Source organism: Oncorhynchus mykiss, chromosome 11 (genome assembly GCF_013265735.2).
Source record: "Oncorhynchus mykiss isolate Arlee chromosome 11, USDA_OmykA_1.1, whole genome shotgun sequence".
Taxonomy (NCBI): Eukaryota; Metazoa; Chordata; class Actinopteri; order Salmoniformes; family Salmonidae; genus Oncorhynchus; species Oncorhynchus mykiss.
This window is the reverse complement of record NC_048575.1, coordinates 53,021,333-53,043,780: the sequence shown is the minus strand read 5'-3', so window position 1 is coordinate 53,043,780 and position 22,448 is coordinate 53,021,333. Positions and strand designations below refer to the sequence as shown.

Sequence of the window (22,448 nt, the reverse complement as noted above, 5' to 3'; positions counted from 1 at the left end):
CACCGCGTGGGCCGTACAAATGGAGAAGTTCATCATTATGGTCATGTTGTCAAATCCCTTGTCTCCCCCAGGACCATTATCTGCTTTGAGTGTTTCATGGATTGACACTTTTTCATGTAGCAGAGTGGTGTTCTCAAGTGATAAAGCACTTCTACCATTGTACGGAGGGGGTGGAGGAGCTCTTAGGAATGGATATTGGCAATCACTCAAGACGGTGACGTCTAGAATCGCTCTTCCTAAAAAAAGAAATAAATTCAGCACAATGACCGTGAATAACTCCATATTACTGTAATACGTCTTATAATACACAATGACCGTGAATAACTCCATATTACTGTAATACGTCTTATAATACACAATGACCGTGAATAACTCCATATTACTGTAATACGTCTTATAATACACAATGACCGTGAATAACTCCATATTACTGTAATATGTCATATAATACACAATGGAACATTATTTTGTTAATAGGGGAAAGTATTGGGCAGTATATCGTATTTTACTATGTACCGGTATTGATGCATGGACCGGTTTGGGTTTTTACTTTCTATAATGGTATTTGAATGTTTGGTTTGTTAAATGTGATACGCCGTTTGTAACGCCCATTTTTATAGTTTACACCTCTACTTGAGTCATCCCTCTCCGCTCTCTCTCTCTCTTTCCATGCCGCTTTCCACACAGACCGAGTCCCACCCCCTGTCACTCAAGGAGCACATTTGTTGTTTCTTGACCACGAGACACTTTCGTTCAGTCTGCATGGTCAATGCAGCACATGCAACAATGTTGTTTCCACTTTGATCTTAATTTAAATCCACAAGCGTTCTATAATGACAATATTATGTTGTGTTTGTTACATCTGCAAACAGCTAGTTTGTTTTTTCTTAGCAAGTTAAGCTAAATCGTGTTCGCTACTAATGCTAATGGATAGTTAGATGGCTAGCTAACTAGCTAATAAAAGTAGTGAGTCAGAGCAAACGTAGCTAGCTAATACAGCCTGATACCAGTGCTAGTGGAGGCCTAAATCAGCATGGTGTTTATGCAACAGTGTCTTCTAAATCAAGAGGAATAGGCGAATAAAGATTTAATGTAGCCAAAGACTATAGGGTCCGCTAGGGAACACTGAACATCACTTTGGTTTCTACCCTGTCACAATAACTCGTCCACTGCATTTTCATTCGTTGTCATGTCAAACACTGTGTTCAAAGTGCCCACTATTATTTATATTCTAACTAGAATTATAATAAACATTCTATTTCCATGATTCCAAAAGGTCACAAGTGTTTTGATCTAAATCACAATCGCAACATTTGGTTAAAAATAAGGCCTAGTATTTTTGCCCATATCGTGGAAATGATCTCAAATGAGTGCAGGAAATGCAGAAATTGATGGAAATGCAGGAAATTATTTTAGGTTGAAGTTGAATTGAAGAGTATAAAATAATCAAAATGGTGAAAAACCCATTGAAATACTTCAGATATGTGTTGCCACCCTAGGGTCACGCACTACTCATAATGCAATTGTAGAACTTTTATTAATCAAAGCATAAAATATTGTCAAATTTGAAAAATACTATGATATGATATTTTGGCCTTATCGCTCAGCCCTAAATAGAGGGCTTTTATTTCATGCCCCGCAACATTGAATTTGATCTGTGTGAATTGATTTAACAAATATACAGTTCTGAATATCCAGTGGTTATTTTATTACATCAGCTCACAACTATTATGGTGCCAGTTTGCTGGCTTGACTTCCTCCTAGTCTGATATACCATACTTACAGATGTTAGTTGTTTACCTGTCTTTCTCTTTGTCCCTACAGAGGTCAGGAGCAACATATCCGCTATGAGCACATATACCTGCCCGATCCCAACAGCCTATCAGAGGTGGAATATGCTGAGATGAAGCGTCCTCGGCTGGACATGGGGGCGGAGTCTCTCATGAGGCACTCAGCCCACCGCCCACAACTTCCTCTGGGAGGGGCAGAGGACATGTCAAAGGTCAGTGTTGATTACTTAGGAAATGTACTCCTACTTTGATTAGTTTGGTTTAAAGTGCTGATTTGGATAGGACAGCTTTCTCTTAACTGTGCTGACATTTCGCCTGGCTGGCTGAGGTTAAGTGGTTATTTAGCATGGTGTGGTGAGTCATTTGACACTCTGTGGTTATTTATAGCTACTAAATGCCCAGAGTAAACAAGCAGTGATGTGGGAAGTAGCTGTGCTGTTGTTTTCTCTCCCAGGAATGGCTGGGTACTGGCTTGAATATATTTTTCTATGTGCCTGCTGGGTCACAGAAACACTCCAAAAGCATAGGTTTAACAGTGTAAATGCATAACATAGCAGCTAATGGTAATGAATATTTCCTCTTCAGCAAGGGATCAGTTCCTTGATGGAGGTGAGCCAGTCATAAGTAATGCAGATTGCCTTTCACTTTTTGAGGTTCGGACCTACTGCACAACAACTGTGCTCTGCTTTAGCTGCACTGGTGACTGCTGTGTCTTAAATGAATAGCGCAGGTATTTATTTGCTTCAGTCACGGAACACAACCACCGCTTTTTAGAGACCTCCTTCTGTTTGGTCCAGGCATCTATTTCCTTAATGCAGGAAGCTTTTGCTCTGTAAGATGTTGAAAAGACTACCACACCGTTTGTGACCAGTATAAACATTATCATAACAAATCCACCGCAAATGAGACTTGCAAAGGCTGCCTATCATACATCCCCGATTTTGCGTAAAAAGTCTCCTCAATGGAAATGATGTTGTTCTCCTTTTTCTTCTGTTGCTCAATCTTTCTGGTACTCACTGAAGTTCACTCATAAAAATTCATTTAGATCCCGCATTTTGTTTGAAACCGGCAATTATTTGCTGAAATGTGTGCCGATTCCTGGCTATTAAAAGGGACAAGCTTCTATTTGAGACTGCGTTTAATTAAAGTTTTACGGTAAGTGGCAGCAGACACAGATGTGTGGAATGTTAGCTAGCTCTGAGAATGTGTCCCATGAATAGGGCTGGCACAGTCCGTGTGTGTTGCTTTCTACAGGTTCTGTTTTCTAGGTCAGAGGCTCGGGGGAAGGTTGTGCTGCTCACTGCTCTGGTCTCCTTTCACCTGTCATCAACACAGTGGATGACACTCTGCTAGTACTGTTTCTCTGCTCATCAACAAGTCATGGCACCTGGAAGGTGATTCTGAAAAAGCACTGAAGAAATGATTGTTCCCACTCATACTCTACCATCTGGGGTCGGTGGGAGTTGTTAGTAACCAAGATTGTTCCCAGAGTGCTATGTTGTTACACCCACACTTACTGTTGCTGTTTAGCTAGCTATGTCCTGTTGGTGTCTTCTACACGTCAAATGTTAGCAGAATAGTAATTTTGGCCATTTTGCTAATCTATTCCAGAGGATGTTTAATTTCTAATCAATTTAGTCCATTTCTGAATAAGGGGCAAGAGAATGAGCTTTGCCTCATTGGGAAAACTATCCTGCTCTACCTAGGGCTGTGGCGTTGATTGTCAAGCAAATAACTGCCGGTGTCACGGTAACTGACTGTTAATGAACATAAACACATTTTTAGCAACTCCTGGCTTCCACGCATAGCCTACAGTCCACTGATGCAGACCTTTGAAACATCTAGTCTAAAATAAATCCATGTAATATAGCCTTCACAATAAAACTATTATTTACTTTAGACAGGTCTAAAGGAACATGATAGGAATTAAAATGTAGTCTATTTCAGAATAATAGAATAGCATACTCTGAGTTGTCCTTATGTTAGGCCCTGATCTGGCTATGCCATATGGCTGGGGGCTACACCAGCTCATTTAGCAGACAATATTTGCTTAGAATTCCATGGCACTATTTAAAAACATATATTTTATAGTATGATGAATACAATTGAACATAGCTGAATAGAAAGGAATTTTTTTCCAAACGATTGCCAGGAAAGTGCGCACATGCGGCTATTCTGTGTTGAGCGCTTAACAAAGAAACAGGTCCTCCTATATGCTATTTATATATGCTATTTATAAGTTATTTCTGCAACTTTAGTTGAGATACAAATGTTGGGCTATATGTTTTGATGTTTAATACATTCTAAGGCTGCATGATGAGACTAAAAATGTTTTGTTTTTTTAAGTTGCATGAAAGGCTCTGAGTTGTTTCTTGTGCAGGCTGCACACACTTCATCAGTCTCTCATTCACAATTTGATAAGCACTTGATAATATTTTCACAAGGCCTTGAATTTCCAGTTGACAACCCCCTTGTCTGGCTGTAATGCCCCCTAAAACATCTATGCATTTTGCGACCAAAGTGGCTGTTGTGCTCTTCGGATTAAGATAATAATTATAATTCCCTTCCCCAGGCTGCCATACTCCGAAGCACCTCTCGCTCACATGGCTCTCTCAGATATCTCAATTCGTATTAGCTAATGCCCATCACATGATCAGGTCCTTCTCAAAGCTAAGAAGTAGGCTAGAAGTGAAGACGGACACACATCGGGGACACATCAAATCCCGAGTCCACGTTGAAGATGTTACAACTGTCTACATTTAGCATACTTTTCATCAGCCAACAAGATGAGTAGTCCTAACAAACAGCACTAGCCTATGTTAATCTACTATTCCCCATAGTACAAAAGTTGACCCATTCTTTTGGTCAACTTGTTCTTCTGTGCATTAAATAAATATTCCAAACATACGCTGGGACAGTTGTTGGATGCGATGGATCCCAAATTAATACAACCACAAACATTTAAACGCAATGAGGCTGATGCAACAGATCAGAACGTTTTAGCTTAAAATGTTGATGAACTATTACGCTATTTCTTCACATTATAAGTGCACCAATTCACACACGGCAAATGTTCCAAAATACAATCAATTAGAGGAAAATGCTGTTCTCAAATGTGATCGCAAATGCAGTTATGCATGTGATACTTTATGGTAAATTATCTTCCCCAAACTTGAAACTCAAGCGTCACCTATATACACTACCGGTCAAACGTTTTAGAACACCGACTCATTCAAGGGTTTTCTTTATTTTTTAAAACAATTTTCTATATTGTAGAATAAAATATCAAAACTATGAAATAACACATCATGGAATCAAAAAGTGTTTAACAAATCAAAATATATTCTGTTTTTGAGATTCTTCAAATAGCCACCCTTTGCCATGATGGAAGCTTTGCACACTCTTGGCATTCTCTCAACCAGCTTCACCTGGAATGCTTTTCCAACAGTTCTTGAAAGAGTTCCCACATGGATCTCCCACAAGGAGTTCCCACAACAAGTTCTGAGCACTTGCTTTTCCTTCATTCTGCGGTCGAGCTCATCCCAAACCATCTAAATTTGGTTGAGGTCCGGGCATTTTTACAACACTACTGATTGGCTCAAACGCATTAAGAAGGAATGAAATTCCACAAATTAACTTTTTAACAAGGCACACCTGTTAATTGAAATGCATTCCAGGTGACGATCTCATGACACTGGTTGAGAGAATGCCAATTCTGTGCGAAGCTGTCACTAAGGCAAAGGGTGGCTATATGGCACTAAGTCACTACATGATTGTGGTATTTCATAGTTTTGATGTCTTCACAGTTATTTTACAATAAATAGTAAAAGTAAAGAAAAATCCTTGAATGAGTCGGTGTTCTAAAACTTTTGACCGGTGGTGTATGCCAACTAGGCTCTACACCGGTTGTAAAAGCAGATGAATGTGCTTAATTCTTTTGGCCACGTTATTTGCCCACTTTAGTTGTGATACGAACCTTATCAACATGGTTATGCCTATGGGCTAGTCTGCATGAGGTGTGCGACTATGATTTAAAAAGTTGCACAAAAAAACATGTTTCGTTCCTTACTGCACACACTGGGCATCATTCACAAGTTATAACGCATCATTCACAAGGGATAATGCATCATGCACAAGGGATAATGCATCATGCACAAGGGATAATGCATCACACACAAGGGATAATGCATCACACGTAAGGGATAATGCGGCACTCACAGGGGATAATGCAGCACTCACAGGGGATAATGCATCATTCACAAGGGATACTGCATCATTCACAATGGATAATGTATCATTTACAATGGATAACAGGGGATAAGCTAATATTGTCACCCATCAGACTATTCTTGATTTAGTGTTGTCTTTACACCTAATAATATATGTGTGAAATTTGTTTTGATTTAGACTGCACCATTATCATCCACCTGTCTCAGAACAGGGGCAGCGGGAAAAAATACTTGTTATCTATGCATCTAAATAGCGAATGGAAGACGCTTTTCCCGTGGTTTGTTTTCATTCCAGCCAGGTAGGCTATACTCCTGTTGTAAAGACAAGCAATGTGATTATTAGTGAAGTTAATAAATATAGTAGGCCTAGCCTATAGAAAGCTGATGGGATCCTATTTTTAATAGAAGCCATCAAAACTCTGTTTTCTCACACAATTGCATAGCCTATTGAAATGTTGCTCAACATGAGCTCATGCGCTTTCATGAAGTGTTTGATTTGATTATCGAAAACATTTGAATTGATGTCAGAGTGATTAGAGGGACAACAGAGTGCTGAGTACCAGGCAGTTATCAAGTTAGGTAGGCTACTCATGACCATCAGCAGCAGCAGAGCTTGGAGATGCATAATTACCGTGACTAAATGGTCATGTGGAATTTGACTGCGATGATGACTTGTGACCACCGGTGTGGCAGTAATACGGTCACCGTAACAGCCCTAGCTCTACCCGGTGTTAGTCATCCCTGGCCTGACCTGCCTGTTGGGACAGCAGCAAGGACAAGGACATCTCACACACCCTCTACTGTGCTGTGTGAGATCCTGCTGAGTGGCAGCATCTTCCCCTGGGGCAGCCAGGGTATTATTAGACACCACATTGAGCTGGGACTGGGAGGAGGATAGGGAGGGGGATTCTGAGTAGGGAATATGTGGGGAATATGAGCTAGCTGTGAAACAAACAATTAATAAATAATGGAGCTGCTGACCTAGATTTGATGGGCCTCTCTCAGGATTAAGCACCATAGCAGAGGAAGATGAAAACGGCAGCATCACAGCGAAGAGCAGAGATACTGCTAGTCTAGTGAGATGTTCCTGACATGGTACAGAGCACTTCAAACTGCTACGGGAGGCAGCCAGCCAAGGAATGATAAATAGATATGCCAATAAAGGAGACTGCAAAACACACACAGATTCTCTAAGCTAGCTGGGAGATATACAGGAACACTAGTAATTCCTCAGTGCTGAGGGCTGTGAAGCCATTATATAAGTGTTGTCAGATTCAACCACTGTATGGAAAGAATGAGCAAAACGAGAGGAGAGCGGGGGATGGGGAACAGAGGCAAAGGGCAAATACAGAGAGAGGCACAGATGAAGGGGAAACGGGAAAGGGAGGAGTAAGAGACAGAGGGACAGGATAAGGGAGAGCAGACGAGACAATATAATAGCAGCAGCCTGTCTAGCAGGCATATACAGTGCCTTCGGAAAGTATTCACACCCCTTGACTTTTTCCACATTTTGTTTTGTTACAAAGTGGGATTAAAATGGATTTAATTGACATTTTTTTGCCAATGATATACACACAATACTCTGTCATTTCAAAGTGGAAGACCAATTCTAACGTTTGTAAAAAAAAAAAAAAAAATGTAAAAAAAAAAATCTTGATTAGGTAAGCATTCAACCCCCTTAGTCAATACATGTTAGAATCACCTTTGGCAGCGATTACAGCTGTGAGTCTTTCTGGGTAAGAGCTTTCCACACCTGGATTGTATAATATTTGCCCATATATATTTTTTTTTAATTTTCAAAATTCGTCAGGCTCTGTCAAATTGGTTGTTGATCATTGCTAGACAACCATTTTCAGGTCTTGCCATAGATTTAGAAGCGGATTTAAGTCCAAACAGTGACTCGGCCAATCAGGAACATTCACTGTCTTCTTTGTTAGCAACTCCAGTGTAGATTTGGCCTTATTTTAAGTTATTGTCCTGCTGTAAGGTGTATCTGGTGGAAAGCAGACTGAACTAGGTTTTCCTTTTGGATTTTGCCTTATCTCCATTCAGTTACATTGTTTTTATCCTGAAAAACTCCCCAGTCCTAACGATTACAAGCATACGCATAACATGATGCAGTCATCACTATGCTTGAAATATGAATAGTGATCATCAGTAATGTGTTGTATTGGATTTGCCCCAAACATAACACACTGTATTCAGGACAAAGTTAATTGCTTTGCCAAATTTTTTTGCAGTATTACCTTAATGCCTTGTTGTGAACAGGATGCATGTTTTGGAATATTTGTATTCTGTGCAAGTTTCCTTCTTTCACTTTGTCTATTAGGTTAGTCTTGTGGAGTACTTATAATGTTGTTGATCCATCCTCAGGGTTCTCCTATCACAGCCATTAAACTCTAACTGTTTTAAAGTCACTCTTGGCCTCGTGGTGAAATCCCTGAGTGGTTTCCTTCCTCTCTGACAACTGTTAGGAAGGACACCTGTATCTTTCTAGTGACTGGGTGTATTGATACACCATCCAAAGTGTAATTAATAACTTCACCATGCTCAAAGGGATATTCAATGTTGTTTTTTCCCCCTCTACCAATAGGTGCTATTCTTTGCGAGGTATTGGAAAACCTCCCTGGTCTTTGGTTGAATCTGTGTTTGAAATTCACTGCTCGGCTGAGAGTCCTGACAGGATGGATGACAAGTTGTCCTTCACAATGCATATCAAAAGCTAAGAAGCTATTTTTTTTTTAAATATCGAAATGCCTTAGTGCCTTAATATTAAAAATAGGAGAAAGATTGTTCAAGCAACGCTTCTCACTGTATTGGATTTTGGTGGTATTGTTTACATGCACGCGGCACAACCTCTGTTTTAAAACCCTTGGACACAGTCTACCATTCTGCAATACGTTTCATCACAGGGGACAATTTTAGGACCCATCATTGTCGTCTGTATAAAAATGTGGGATGGACCTCTGTCTGTAAGAAGAGAGCTGCATTCTCTTTGATTTATTTACAAAGCAATCTGACAGAAACTCCCTTCATATGTAACTTCATTAATTAAGATAAGAATCATAAGTTACCAAACCCGTTCACAGGAATGGATAACACTAGAGATCCCTTCAGTCTCCACAGATTTAGGAAAATCTGCGTTGAATTTTTTTTGCCCCTAATTTGTGGAACAATCTGTAGAGTTCACTGCAGTTAGATGTACTGGTGTCACTCAGGCAGTTTAAGTGATTGATTGAGGACCTCTATGTAGTTGAATGCGATTGCTTTTAGTAAATTTTTATTTTTGTTAATTGTCTGCTGTATTATATTGTTTTATTCACGTGTATGTTTTAATATCTGTTTTTATTGTAATGTGTACAGGGCTCTCTTGTAAAAGAGATTTTTTATCTCATTGTGACTCCGTGTAAATAAAGGTTAAATAAATAAAAAAATATTGTATGTGGGGTACTGAGAGGAAGTAGTCATTAAGAAATCATGTTAAACACTATTGCACACAGAGTGAGTCCATGCAACTTATTGTGTGAGTTGTTAATCAAATGTCTACTCCTGAACTTATTTAGGCTTGCCATAATAAAGGGATTGAATATTTATTGACTCAAGACATTTCAGCTTTTCATTTTTTATTAATTTGTAATCATTTCGAACAGCATTCCACTTTGACATTATGGGGTATTGTGTTAAGACCAGTGCCGCACAATTGTTTTTACCTGTTTTTAAATTCAGACTGAGTCAATCACAGACTCCCACCACTGCTGTGTCTTGATATGTAATGGAGTCCGGGCAGATCCACAGGTGTAGTTCCACAACAGCGTGACAGACTTCCACCCAGCACAATGAGTCTTGTTTTCTCTCCTCAATGAGAGGTAGATTAGATGGAGGGAAGGCCGCCTGCTGTCTAAGCCTCTGCTTGGTGATCAGCCATAGCCCTTGGAGAACAGAATAGGGATGAGGTATTTCAATTTGTCACGTGCACAAGTATAGTGAAATGCCTTTCTTGCCAGCTCCAAACCCAAGGTAGAACAAAAACACAAGAATTTTGAAAAAGTAAGAAGCTATATACAGGGTCAGTTCCAGTACCATATTTACAATGTGCAGGGATACTGGAGTGATGGAGGTAGATATCTATAGGGGTAAGGTGACTAGGCATCAGGATATATGATAAACAGAGTAGCAGCAGCGTACATGATTGTGTGCGTGCGGTGTTGCCCAAAGGATTTATTTTCAGCAGCGTTGGCAAAGTTAGCGGGGGTGGGGGAGAGACGCTTAGCAGCCAAACAAGGCACTGGTAGGATTGCGTGTGTCTGATGTAGAGGTCGACCGATTAATCGGAATGGCCGATTTAATTAAGTTTTCAGAACAATCGGAAATCGTTAATTTTGGACACCAATTTAGCCGATTTTAAATTATTATTATTTATTTTTTTACACCTTTTACTAGGAAAGTCAGTTGAGAACACATTCTAATTTTCATTGACAGCCTAGGAACGGTGGGTTAACTGCCTTGTTCAGGGGCAGAACGACACATTTTTACCTTGTCAGCTCAGGGATTCAATCTTGCAACCTTACAGTTAACTAGTCCAACGCTCTAACCACCTGCATCACGAGGAGAGGAGCCCGCCTGTTACGTGAATGCAGTAAGAAGCCAAACTAAGTTGCTAGCTAGCATGAAACTTAATCAATCATAATCACTAGTTATAACTACACATGGTTGATGATATTACTAGTTTATCTAGCGTGTCCTGCGTTGCATATAATCGATGCAGTGCGCTTTCGCGAAAAAGGACTGTCGTTGCTCCAACGTGTACCTAACCATAAACATCAATGCCTTTCTTAAAATCAATACACAGAAGTAAATATTTTTAAACCTGCATATTTAGCTAAAAGAAATTCAGGTTAGCAGGCAATATTAACCAGGTGAAATTGTGTCACTTCTCTTGCGTTCATTGCACGCAGAGTCAGGGTATATGCAACAGTTTGGGCTGCCTGGCTCATTGTGAACTAATTTGCCAGAATTTTACGTAATTATGACATAACATTGAAGGTTGTGCAATGTAACAGGAATATTTAGACTGATGGATGCCACCCGTTAGATAAAATATGGAACGGTTCCATATTTCACTGAAAAAATTATGTTTTGTTTTCGAGATGATAGTTTCCGGATTCGACCGTATTAATGACCTAAGGCTCGTATTTCTGTGTGTTATTATGTTATAATTACGTCTATGATTTGATAGAGCAGTCTGACTGAGCGGTGGTAGGCACCAGCAGGCTCATAAGCATTCATTCAAACAGCACTTTCGTGCGTTTTTCCAGCCGCTCTGGTGTTTATGAATTCAAGCCTATCAACTCCCGAGATTAGGCTGGTGTAACGATGTGATGTGAAATGGCTAGCTAGTTAGCGGGGTGCGCTCTAATAGCGTTTCAAACTTCACTCGCTCTGAGACTTGGAGTAGTTGTTCCCCTTGCTCTGCATGGGTAATGCTGCTTCGAGGGTGGCTGTTGTCGATGTGTTCCTGGTTGGAGGGGGAGGGCTACTGTCTGGGGGCTGGAAGGTCATTCTTCACACTAGAGGTCTTCAAGGATCCACCTGTACCCGAAATCCCGAGCGGGTACGAATCCAGAATTCTAAAAAGTTTCACGGGTCTGCGTCAGATCAGATATGATTGTCATGGGTCTCGAACGCGACGGCTGCAGTAGAGAGAGAGGGATTGTGGAATTTATGCTGCGAGTGGCGTGTGTAGCTTGTTGTTGGCTAATCAAAAGTCATCAATGTGGCAATAGGCTACAGTCATAGAGCCTCTATTAGGAGGTATCTAATCCCAATGGGAATTAAAATAACGGAATGAAAAGTTAAAGGAGAAAGATGGACTACAACGAACAAGAGCCTACAGGTAGGATGCTACTTAATATTCTGAACGGAGTTGTGTAGGACAAGAAAGCGCATGCAGCCTCAATTAGGCTAGCTAGCTAGCTTAACTAGCTTCTCCCAATTTGATGCACTCAAGACAGGTTCTACTACGTAATCATATTGGATGATAAATAACCTAGCTATGGGCGCTATTAGTCTGCCCATAGTGCGAGTCGGTTTGGTTGGTTGCTGTCTCGTCTCTACCTCCCTGCTTGCTCCCCGTGTCACTCGCTCAGTCAAGGTAGCCTACACGCACAGCACGCATGGCCCCTGCTAGAGTGGCACCTCTCTACCTCCTCTCCCTTGCGCTTTATCAGCTCCTATTTAATTAAGTAGCTTAAAAATAGCATTTTCTGCTGCTTCCCCCACTGATCGTACTGGGTCTGGATCCGACCAGGCATATACGGAACGAATGTAGTTGTCCTCGGGTCCGTTCGGAATGGGTGTCTGTCAATGTTTTTATTTATTCATATCGGGTCCGGGTGTAAAAGCCCCAGGTCAATTTCGGAAAGGTTCCACCTTTTTGGACCCATGAAGGCCTCTACTTCACACCTCCAATCTGTAACTTCACTAAATTTCCATGCGTGCCACACTCTGCCCACACTGCGCTAACATGAGGGCTGACCTGTCAGTCTGACAGAGATATTTATGCTGTTGTGGAAACCAAAATACCTTTCATGTCTATGCCAGACTGCCAGCTTGGATGTCATAGTCACATGCCTGTGTGTGTGCGTGCGTGCTGCCCCCTTCCCTGGACACCTTTCCCCCACATTCTCCTGTTTGCTGGTCGGTTGTGTATTGTCAGTCATTACTGGCAGCTCTGAATCTGTACTGATTAGCTTTTGGCATAGACTGTTTTTATGGTCAGGGAAGGTCAGGCTTCACACGGTTGTCTGAGTGGTTTAGGCTAACCCTGACTTAGTGGCACTTGCTGTGAGTAAATTTAAGGGTCTCTTGTTTCTGTGGGTTCGAGCATTGCCATTGACACACAATTAATCCTACTTCAGAATGTTAACTTAGGCTAAGAGGAGTTGTGCACCTCTTTCTGTTTTTAACAAGACTAAATCATGTGATCTCATGAACACCTGCTAACATGAAAACAACAGGATGTTTTCTCTGCTCCTTTCAATTGTCGCACATACACTGACTGTACAAAACATTAGGAACACCTTCCTAATATTGAGTTGCACCTCCTTTTGCCCTCAATTTGTTGGGGCATGGACTACAAGGTCTCAAGCATTCCACAGAGATTTTGGCCCATGTTGACTCCAATGCTTCCCACAGTTGTCAAGTTGCCTGGATGTCCTTTGGATGGCGGGCCATTCCTGATAATCACAGGAAACTGTTGAGCCTGAAAAATGTAGCAGCGTTGCCCTTCTTGACACACAAACCAGTGCGCCTGGCACCTACCCGTTCAAGTGCACTTAAATATTTTGTCTTGTCCATTCACCCTTTGAATGGCACAAATACACAATCCATGTCTCAAGGCTTAAATGTCCTCCTTTAACCTGTCTCCTCCCCTTCATCTACACTGATTTTGAAGTGATTTTAATAAGCAATCATAGCTTTCACCTGGTCAGTCTGTCATGGAAAGAGCAGGTGTTCCTAATGTTTCATACACTCAGTGTATGTTCGCTGACACACTGCACATACAGCACACGCTCTATCAAAGCCTGTGCTCACTCAGCAGGCATGCATTCATTGCACATGTACTGTGTGTGTACAGTCGTGGCCAAAAGTTTTGAGAATGACACAAATATTAATTTTCACAAAGGTTGTTGCTTCAGTGTCTTTAGATATTTTTGTCAGATGTTACTATGAAATACTGAAGTATAATTGCAAGCATTTCATAAGTGTCTAAGGCTTTTATTGACAATTACATGAAGTTGATGCAAAGAGTCAATATTTGCAGTGTTGACCCTTCTTTTTCAAGACCTCTGCAATCCGCCCTGGCATGCTGTCAATTAACTTCTGGGCCACATCCTGACTGATGGCAGCCCATTCTTGCATAATCAATGCTTGGAGTTTGTCAGAATTTGTGGGTTTTTGTTTGTCCACCCGCCTTTTGAGGATTGACCACAAGTTCTCAATGGGATTATGGTATGGGGAGTTTCCTGGCCATAGACCCAAAATATCGATGTTTTGTTCCCTGAGCCACTTAGTTATCACTTTTGCCTTATAACAAGGTGCTCCATCATGCTGGAAAAGGCATTGTTCGTCACCAAACTGTTCCTGGATGGTTGGGCGAAGTTGCTCTCGGGGGTTGTGTTGGTACCATTCTTTATTCATGGCTGTGTTAGGCAAAATTGTGAGTGAGCCCACTCCCTTGGCTGAGAAGCAACCCCACACATGAATGGTCTCAAGATGCTTTAATGTTGGCATGACAAAGGACTGATGGTAGCGTTCACCTTGTCTTCTCCGGACAAGCTTTTTTTTTGGATGCCAAACAATCGGATAAGGGATTCATCAGAGAAAATGACTTTACCCCAGTCCTCAGCAGTCCAATCCCTGTACCTTTTGCAGAATATCAGTCTGTCCCTGATGTTTTTCCTGGAGAGAAGTGGCTCCTTTTCTGCCCTTCTTGACACCAGGCCATCCTCCAAAAATCTTCACCTAACTGTGTGTGCAGATGCACTCACACCTGCCTGCTGCCATTCCTGAGCAAGCTCTGTACTGATGGTGCCCCGATCCCGCAGCTGAATCAACTTTAGGAGACGGTCCTGGCGCTTGGTGGACTTTCTTGGGCGCCCTGAAGCTTTCTTCACAACAATTGAACCGCTCTCCTTGAAGTTCTTGATGATCTGATAAATGGTTGATTTAGGTGCAATCTTACTGGCAGCAAAATCCTTGCCTGTGAAGCCCTTTTTGTGCAAAGCAATGATGACTTCATGTGTTTCCTTGCAGGTAACCATGGTTGACAGAGGAAGAACAATGATTCCAAGCACCACCCTCATTTTGAAGCTTCCAGTCTGTTATTCAAACTCAATCAGCATGACAGAGTGATCTCCAGCCTTGTCCTCGTCAACACTCACACCTGTGTTAACGAGAGAATCACTAACACGATGTCAGCTGGTCCTTTTGTGGAAGGTCTGAAATGCAGTGGAAATGTTTTTTGGGGATTCAGTTCATTTGCATGGCAAAGAGGGACTTTGCAATTAATTGCAATTCATCTGATCACTCTTCATAACATTCTGGAGTATATGCAAATTGCCATCATACAAGGCAGCAGACTTTGCGAAAATTAATATTTGTGTCATTCTCAAAACTCTTGGCCACGACTGTACATGTACACACAGTCAAAAGTTAAAGTTGGTTGAGTTTGAGTGGTATTAGCCAGGGTATATGATCTGCAGTGGGAACAGGCTTTAACATCGGGGTCACTTATTTTCACACTTTGTCTGCTAGCAGTGTGTGGAGACGTGTTGCTCTTCACAAGAACAGAGGACAGTCATGATGTAGGTCCTAGACATGGTGTGGGTCTCGACACTTGAATGCCCAGGAGAACTAACCCTCTTTTTGATAGATAGCCCTCTGAAACCCCTCCTGACCAAACACCTCAATGTCTCTCACAAACTCAAAGTCCTTGAGTTAACTCTGGTATAGGAGGTTGCAGAGCTGAAACTTGTATCTTTTCAGACCGTTGTTCTGAAGGTCTTACCTTGTACCTAACATTTTATATGACATTTCAGTTCATTGAAGTAGGACTATAATGTCATCCTCCTACATTGCCTTTTCTTTAGACATTATATCAAGGATTTTCCTTCAAAGTACAAACACACAATCACACAATATTTAGGCTAGGCTATCTCTTCTTTCATCTCGGCCAGTTTTTACATCATTTCTCAGAGTGATGGATCTGAGACCGCCTCGGTACAAGCTAGTGACCACATCCTTATTGTTTGAACTGCAGTTTGCCCCTTTCATCTATAACAAGGGGTTGTAGCAGCATGCCACATCTATGATTAGAAAGGGAGACGCTTAGCAGCCAAAAAAAGGCACTGGTAGGATTGTGTGCGTCTCATGTAATGGGAGTGTATGAATATCAGCCTGGAGCCTCGCCATTTCAGGCCCAGCTAGTCCGTTCAACCCCTTTCCTCCCGGTGACATTTCAGCTAGAGTAGGTCTAGAGACCAGCTAGACTTAGCCTGCCTGCTTCCTCCAGATTAGTGTTGTAATGCTCATTTTAGCAGTTTAAAAATAACACCAAACTAAACCCGAAGCGGAATCAAACACACATACCTTACGCAGGAGGAAACATGGTTCCCACTCACTGGCACTTCTATTTTCTTGCTGTCTCCCCCACACACATACTCACGGTGTGTTGGCGGGGGTTTACAATTGGGGGATCAGTGGCTTATTGGGAGTTGTTGGTTTAGGATGCTATAGTTCTTTTCAGCAAAGCTTCCCATGTGTGTAACATGAATAACCTTTGGAGTGTTGCTTCTCTCATCCTTGGCTGAGATTAGGATGTACAGTTCTATAACTGTCAAATACCTAGTCCATGCTTGTAAAATGACAAGCTACACTGAACAATTATGGACTATAGTCCTCTTTGCCTGTCCCTATTGTATACAGTACAGTATGTGTAAGTTAGTTGAAATTGAGACAGGGCGCACCTCGCCTGCTGACAATGTTCTTTCTCAGAGAAGTACAGCATGTAAGCTGACCAAGCACAAAGCAAAACCCTCCTGCAGACATGCATCAGCAATACCACTGAGACCACTGGGGTTCCCCAACTGGTGGCCCGTGTGATGAATTTGGGCCGCGGGTTATTTTATTTGGCCCCTCAAGTTTTCTGAGCAAAACATAAATAAATAAAGAAAATCAGTTCCAAGTGATTTACATTTTTGGGAAATCTATTTCAAATGCGTACTAGAGGGATATACACTATACATATACAAAAGTATGTGGACATCCCTTCAAATTAATGGATTCGGCTATTGCAGTCACACCCGTTTCTGACAGGTGTATACAATCGAGCACACATCCATGCAATCTACATAGACAAACATTGGCAGTAGAATGTCCTTACTGAAGAGCTCAGTGACTTACCGTGGCACCGTCATAGGATACCACATTTCCAAGAAGCCAGTTTGTCCAATTTCTGCCCTGCTTGAGCTGCCCCGGTCAACTGTAAGTGCAGGTATTGTGAAGTGGAAATGTCTAGGAGCAACTGCTTAGCCGTGAAGTGGTAGGCCACACTTGCTCACAGAACGGGACCGCTGAAGTGCGTAGCATGTAAAAATCGTCTGTCCTCGTTTGCAACACTCACTACTGAGTTCCAAACTGCCTCTGGAAGCAACGTCAGCTCAAGAACTGTTCGCCGGGAGCTTCATAAAATGGGTTTCCATGGCCGAGCAGCCACACACAAGCCTAAGATCACCATGCACAATGCCAAGCGTCGGCTGGAGTGGCATTAAGCTCGCCGCCATTGGACTCTAGAGCAGTGAAAATGCCTATTCTAGGGTGATGAATCATAGTTCACCATCTGGCAGTCCAACGGACGAAATCTGAGTTTGGCAGATGCCAGGAGAACAGTGGCAACTGTAAAGTTTGGTGGATGAATAATGGTCTGGGGCTGTTTTTCATAGTTTGGGTAAGACCCCTTAGTTCCAGTGAAGGGAAATCGTAATGCTACAGAATACAGTGACATTCTAGACGTCTCTCTGATTTCAACTTTCTGCCAACAGTTTGGGGAAGGTCCTTTCCTGTTTCAGCATGACAATGCCAACATTTCCTTACAGAAATGGTTTGTTGACATCAGTGTGGAAGAACTTGACTTGCCTGCACATAGCCCTGACCTCAACCCCATCGAACACCTTTTGGGATCAATCGGAACGCTGACTGCAAGTCAGGCCTAATCGCCCACCATCAGTGCCTGACCTCACTAATGCTCTTGTGGCTGAATGGAAGCATGTCCCCGCAGCAATGTTCCAACATCTAGTGGAAAGCCTTTCCAGAATAGTGGAGGCTGTTACATCAGCAAAGGGAGACCAACTCCATTTATTTGTCACATGCTCCGAATACAGCAGCCATACCGTGAAATGCTTACTTTCAATTCCTTAACCAACAATGCAGTTCAAGAAATAGAGTTAAGACAATATTTACTAAATAAACTAAAGTAAAAAATAATATAAAGTAACACAATAAAATAACAATAACTGGCTATGTACAGGAGGTACCGGTACAAAGTCGATGTGCGGGGTTACAGGTTAGTCAAGGCAATTTGGACAAGTAGGTAGAGGGTAAAGTGACTGCATAGATAATAAACAGCGAGTAGCAGCAGTGTAAAATCAAAGATGTTTGACGTGCAGATGTCCGCATACTTTTGGTCATTTAGTGTATGATAGTAAACAAGGTTGGATTTTTTGTAAATTCTTTTTTAGGTAAATAATATATCTGTTTGGGCTTCTTGCGGTCAATTTGCAGTCTTCAAATTATTTGTAATTATGTTCCGGCCCCCTGACCATACGCTCTAGATAAAATGGCCAGTGGCTGGATCTAGTTGATGATCCCTGCACCAGACTATGCAGCTAAGTGGGTATATCTGGATCCAAGGTACAACTCATGCCATCCATTCAGTTCTATGTACAGAAGGGATCCCCCCCCCCCGGGAAAGTCCTTGGAACTGTGTATTTCATCCATCAAATCAAACCAAAAATCCTCACAGAGCCAGGTTCCGTGTTCTTAGAATATACCTGGTTGTTGTCTGATTTAATATTCGTTAGTAACCGAGACACTGACACAAGCTTTTATTACCCAGAGGACTTCATTATCACAGCGTGCCGCTGCCTTCCCAAAGGAGATGTAACCAGGGTGTTTAGATCACATGTCTATCGGAGTAAACCATATCACAGACCACACACAGAGGGGAGAGGGAGAGAGAAAGACCGAGACAGAGATGCAGCATGTCATTGTTGCCTCTAAACCAGTTACAGAATTTGGCTGGGCCAGTTTAGCGTTGCTGTCTAATCGATGGCTGCAATCTAAACATAGGAATAGATCCATCTATTTGCATCCATCTGTGTTCAGGCCTTTCTAGAAGTTCACCTTATAACTGTATACTTTGTGTTCTGTTTGCCAAGCAACCAGATAATTTGCATAATGGACTAAGTAAGCAGTGTTAGTATTGTGAAACACCTATAAACTGATGAGTTAACGTCCTCTGTCAGGGGTTCCCAAACCTTGTCCCCTCGGGGCCCCCTTTCCAGGATCGGGGAACATCACATACGGAATTCTGTGGGAACAAGCACTGTTCATGACAGACTGTTCAGACTCCTCTTATTGGTGAAGAAAATTCAGCAAGTTTAAGGTTTATTTCCTGCAATTCTACACATTTTGTCATCGGTGCAAAGAACATGTTGTAGTTTCAAAGCAAATTTTCTTGAAATTCTATAAATGTTTCTATGTCTGTGTATTCATGTGATATTTGAGTAACAAAATATCACACACACACAATACACACATCTATTGGCAAAACATTAATGAATTAAAAACGTTAGCTGACATGGGCTAGTTAATCTGGACATTTCTGACAAGTTATACATGGCTCTCTAAGTTATGCAATGACTAACATGACAAGAGGAACTGATGATGCACTACCCAATTTTGAAAATGCACCTTTTGTATTCTACTATTACACCTTTCAAGTGTAAGTTTAAAGCCGGACTGAGTTCCTTTTTTTTGGACTTTTTCAGTCCGGCTTTAAACTTACTCTTGAACCCCTCGCGCCCGCCCCCTAGTTTGGGAACCACTACTCTATGTCACCTCTTATCTCCCTCCAGGACCGGGGCAGCTCCATGGGGAAGCTGGAGCCAATCTCCCCCGTCAGCCCGGCCCAGATGGACCCTGATCTGGACCTGGTGCCCGCTCGCTTCTCCAAGGAGGAGCTCATCCAGAACATGGATCGTGTGGACCGGGAGATTACAATGGTGGAGCAACAGATCTGCAAGCTGCGCAAGAAACAGGTACAGGTACCGTACAACCATGGGTTATAGGTCCTCTTCACTACGGTTTGTTTGGTGCATGTCTGTTTGTAATTTATGAGACTGTGTTTAGATAATGGTTTTAGATTTGGTACCAAGTGCAATCAGGTAAATCAATCAATCAATCAAATGTATTTAAAAAGCCCTTCTTACATCAGCCGATGTCACAGTGCTGTACAGAAACACAGCCTAAAACCCCCTAATGGCAAGCAATGCAGATGTATAAACACTGTGGCTAGGAAAAACTCCCTAAAAAGGCCAGAATCTAGGAAGGAACCTAGAGAACCAGGCTCTGAGGGGTGCTGGGAACCAGGCTCTGAGGGGTGCTGGGTGGAGATTATAACAGAACATGGCAAAGATGTTCAAACTTTCACAGATGACCAGCAGGGTCAGATAATAATAATCACAGTGGTTGTCGAGGGTGCAACAGGTCAGCACCTCAAGAGTAAATGTCAGTTGGCTTTTCATAGCCGATCATTCAGAGTTAGAGACAGCAGGTGCGGTAGAGAGAGAGAGTCGAAAACAGCAGGTCCGGGACAAGGTAGCACGTCCGGTGAACAGGTCAGGGTTCCATAGCCACAGGCAGAACAGTTGAAACTGGAGCAGCAGCACGACCAGGTGGACTGGGGACAGCAAGGAGTCATCAGGTCAGCTAGTTCTGAGGCATGGGGCTAAGGTAATCCTGAGGTCCCCCGAGATAAGAGAGAGAGGAGAAGGAGAGAAAAGAGAGAGAGAATTAGAGGGAGCATACTTAAATTCATACAGGACACTGGATAAGACAGGAGAAATACTCCAGATATAACAGACTGACCCTAGTCCCCCAACACAAACTATTGCAGCATAAATACTGGAGGCTGAGACAGGATCTATATACTTTATCTTCTAAGGATGACCTAAGTGTCTATCCGTGTCATTATTTCTCATTGCGCCTGAATGTTTCTTTGACAGTGCGTGGCCTACACTGTGTGTTTACTGTCAGCTTGTTCTCTGACAGTTCCAGCAGTCTCCCTGAAAATGCTCCCATCTGTGGTTAAATCCATTATCCCTCTCGTTGCCTGTCTTCAGTGGGTTTTCACACAGTAAAGCCTTGAGCCCAGACATGGTTATATTGCTGTAATTGTTGTACTAAGCTACTACTGTAGTTAGGGCTCACTCAGCCTGCCACAGTGCTCTGCTTCATGGCAGTTGCTTTCTCTTCTCCTTTAACTTTCTCCTCTCTTCCTTTTTTTAGGAGAAATGTAGGTAAAAAAATAAAAATACACAAGCCATAAATAACAGCTCCCCCCGGGGGAGAGGAGGATTATGGCGGAGGTTTTGTGACTGTTTAACCACTCGTATTCCTTCCTCGCCGTCTCCCTCTTGGCTGCCTGCCACATCATGTTTTATAGAATTAGTCACAGGCCTCGCTCAACCACCCAACCCCCACCACCCTAGACCATCCACTCTACGCAAGCGTGCCGATATCTCCAGCCTTCCCTACCCCTCTCACTTCTCTTCTCTGGCTGGCACTCAACATGCTTCTTCTTAAATCTAGGCCACCTGCAACCCATGACATGGCCCACTGTGGGAGGGGAAAGGGTAGGGCTGGGCGATATATCAAATTCATTTGATTCATTCTATTTAGTTTTTGCCCAATATTCCAAATGCCTCTATCTCCAAGAATGTATTTTATTTTTTTATTATGAGCGTTTATGTCCGCTTCTTCTCATGTTGTCTTTTAGGTCTCGTCTCCTTTGCGCCTTCTGTGCTGTGTGCACCTTCCCATTTACACCAGAGATTTGTATATTATGACGACATGCACATGTCTCCTCCCTAATAATGGGATTCGTTGTCCCGAAGGCAGGTGACAAGCTTAGGTCCAAAATAAGCCCATAAAAACGCGTTGGGCTTATTTTGGATGGATTTTTAGTGAGAGTGAAACCTCTCGCTTTGCCTCTTCCTCTACACACACCAAGCCCCTGTCGCTCACAATAACAAAGAGGAGAGATCACTTTTTCCTCTCTGACAAGCGGTTTCAACTCGCTATTTGCTTTTGAGGTTTGGTCCAACAGAATGGGTAATTTGGACACAAACACATTGAGACATTATTTTACTGTAATAGAGGATAAGTTAACCTTTATCTAACAAACACTTTATGGTTCAACTACTCAAATTGCGCACAAAGCAGAAACTACTAAAACGACCGTATCAATGAAAACGGATTCTGGGAAATTAATGCTCAGTTTGTCGCACACATTCAAGTACTGCTGATATCATTTTAGCCAAAGACTGTTATACTAGCTGTCCAGTCTGTTTTATAATTGTGCAATAAGCATAAAACGGTTATACAAGGAATTGGCAACTCATTGTCGTTCTGAGAAACGAGGTAGGCCCCTTGATTTCAACATTTGAACAAAGTGGATAGGCTAGCATGCTGTTGAATCAGTTGAAGGACTGAAGGGTGTGTTCATAACAACTCAACTGTTATACTTGGTTAGCTAGCAAATAGATCCAAGTTGGTTCAACTGGAAATCTAAAGCTGGCTGCTCACTAAC

At 42.1% G+C, this 22,448-nt stretch overlaps 1 protein-coding gene across 1 annotated transcript in view; it reads left to right on the top strand.

Annotated features, from left to right (window-relative positions):
• The window catches only part of LOC110535946 (nuclear receptor corepressor 2), a 128,625-nt gene that overhangs the window by 38,065 nt on the left and 68,112 nt on the right, over positions 1 to 22,448 (top strand). Inside the window, exons 4-5 of the mRNA XM_036936316.1 lie at positions 1,825 to 2,002; positions 19,714 to 19,896. Of these exons, the coding sequence (XP_036792211.1) occupies positions 1,825 to 2,002; positions 19,714 to 19,896 (361 nt within the window). The remainder of the gene's footprint in view (positions 1 to 1,824; positions 2,003 to 19,713; positions 19,897 to 22,448) is intronic.